Source organism: Asterias rubens, chromosome 22, assembly GCF_902459465.1.
Source record: "Asterias rubens chromosome 22, eAstRub1.3, whole genome shotgun sequence".
Lineage (NCBI taxonomy): Eukaryota > Metazoa > Echinodermata > Asteroidea > Forcipulatida > Asteriidae > Asterias > Asterias rubens.
The window spans coordinates 6,494,909-6,496,704 of NC_047083.1; the positions used below are offsets into that span (position 1 = coordinate 6,494,909).

A 1,796-nucleotide genomic window follows, 5' to 3' on the forward strand; every position below is an offset into this window, starting at 1 on the left:
GGCGAACTAAGACGACACTATACGTACATCTTGGCTTGATTTGCGAGGTGTGCAGCGGTAGACTACTAGCAAGCGAAAACGAGTTTTTAATCTATAATGGCAAACTTTTCGATGTTAGCTTTTGCGGAAATTTCCAGCAGCAGCTCCCAACCAGCCGTGGAAACATCTGAAATTGTCAGATATCCATTTCGGCTGATTTTATACATTGTTGTGTTTATATTCGGAACGCCTGGTAACTGCTTCATACTCCGTGTTTATTGGACCAAGTCCCACAAGACAAGCACCCATGTTCTGATTATGGCATTGGCATGGGCTGATCTTATGGTGTGCTTGTATATGATTGTTAACATTGTCAAAGAAGCTCTGTTGTTTGCACGTAGTGATCACAATGGCACAATCATTTTTGACTTTTTGGAGCCGTTTGAAACCACAGCCATTGGTACCTCGATTATGGTTACCGGAGTGATTGCAGCGGATCGCTACGATTGCGTCTGCCGTCCACATCGGCGTTTCTTTACCCACATACGGGGTAAGATAGCGATATGGGCATCGCTTCTGTTCTCGGTGTTTATCAATATCCCTCAGTTTATTGGGGGTTTCCCGGACTCTAACATTCCATCTTTAAACACGATTGTACTTGCATTTCATGTGCTTTTGATCGTTACCGTACTTGTGATGATTGCCGTTTGTTACAGCTTAGTTTACAGAGCAATAAAGAAACACGTCAAAGTTGGAACGGTGTCGACCGCTCAAGATGAACATGGTTTAGAGCTCGAAAGTAATTTGTCGACAAAGCTTACTTCGACAGTGTCCCAAACTGTCGAGTCGGTGTTTTCATCTAATCGGGCTGGTCAACCCAGTTCAAGCAGTGATAAACACGTCAGAATGAAGATGAGTGGGGCACCAGTTCTTCATGGTACATCCCCCTATGAAAAAACACGGACAACGTTGACACAGCGAGGTGATACGTCTACAGGGGGTCGACTCCCCGGTAGTGGCACAAATGCACGGAGGGCAAGAGAAAACCAACAGAGGGCCAACGCTGTACTCCTACAACGCAAGACAACAAAAATGCTGTTCATAACAAGTGTAGTTTTTCTGTTGACCTGGCTTCCATATTGGATATCGATTGTTGTTAGTTTTGCTATTGAGGGTGGTCTGAATATCAACCCCGTTGTTGTGCGAATATTGGATGATCTCCTTTTATTACTTTACTCTAACAACCTTCTTAATCCAATCATTTACGGAATTGCAAACAAACGATTCAGGAAAGACTGCCGGGATATGCTACGCAAGATCTGCTAAGCAATTCCATGTTAATGACACCTTTCCTTATCTTATATGGATTATACCTTTTTAGTTATACAATATTTTAAATAATGTGCAAGTTCATGTATGATATATTCTCACGCACAGTTAACGTTGTAAGGTACCGGGTATTTGTCTGACTCTGCCAAATTGGATGGTGTTTGGTTTCTGTGTGAAAACTTACTGAAAGGCACTGGACACTAAAGTCATACGAGGCATACATAGTAAAACTAGTCACTCTCGGTGATCCCCGGAGCAGCCTATCGATAGGCTGTTCCGGGGATCACCGAGAGTGACTAGTTTTACTATGACACTCGAAGCAGTCAATATTTGTATACTATCTTACATCTTGTTTCTTCCTCTAATAATGACAGACTCATCGTGCGCGATTTTGTTGGAAACCATAATAAATGATTCTTGCTGATTATTTTCCAGGTCCAGTGTTTGCATTCCTACACATTCATCCCTTTCCTTTGTTGATAAACAAA

At 42.4% G+C, this 1,796-nt stretch overlaps 1 protein-coding gene across 1 annotated transcript; it reads left to right on the forward strand.

Moving 5' to 3' along the window:
* The first annotated feature begins 297 nt into the window (after positions 1-297).
* Positions 298-1,305, forward strand: LOC117305425 (D(2) dopamine receptor-like). The gene has a single exon (XM_033790293.1). It carries the CDS (start codon positions 298-300, stop codon positions 1,303-1,305), a length of 1,008 nt encoding a protein of 335 aa, XP_033646184.1.
* Positions 1,306-1,796: the final 491 nt, after the last annotated feature.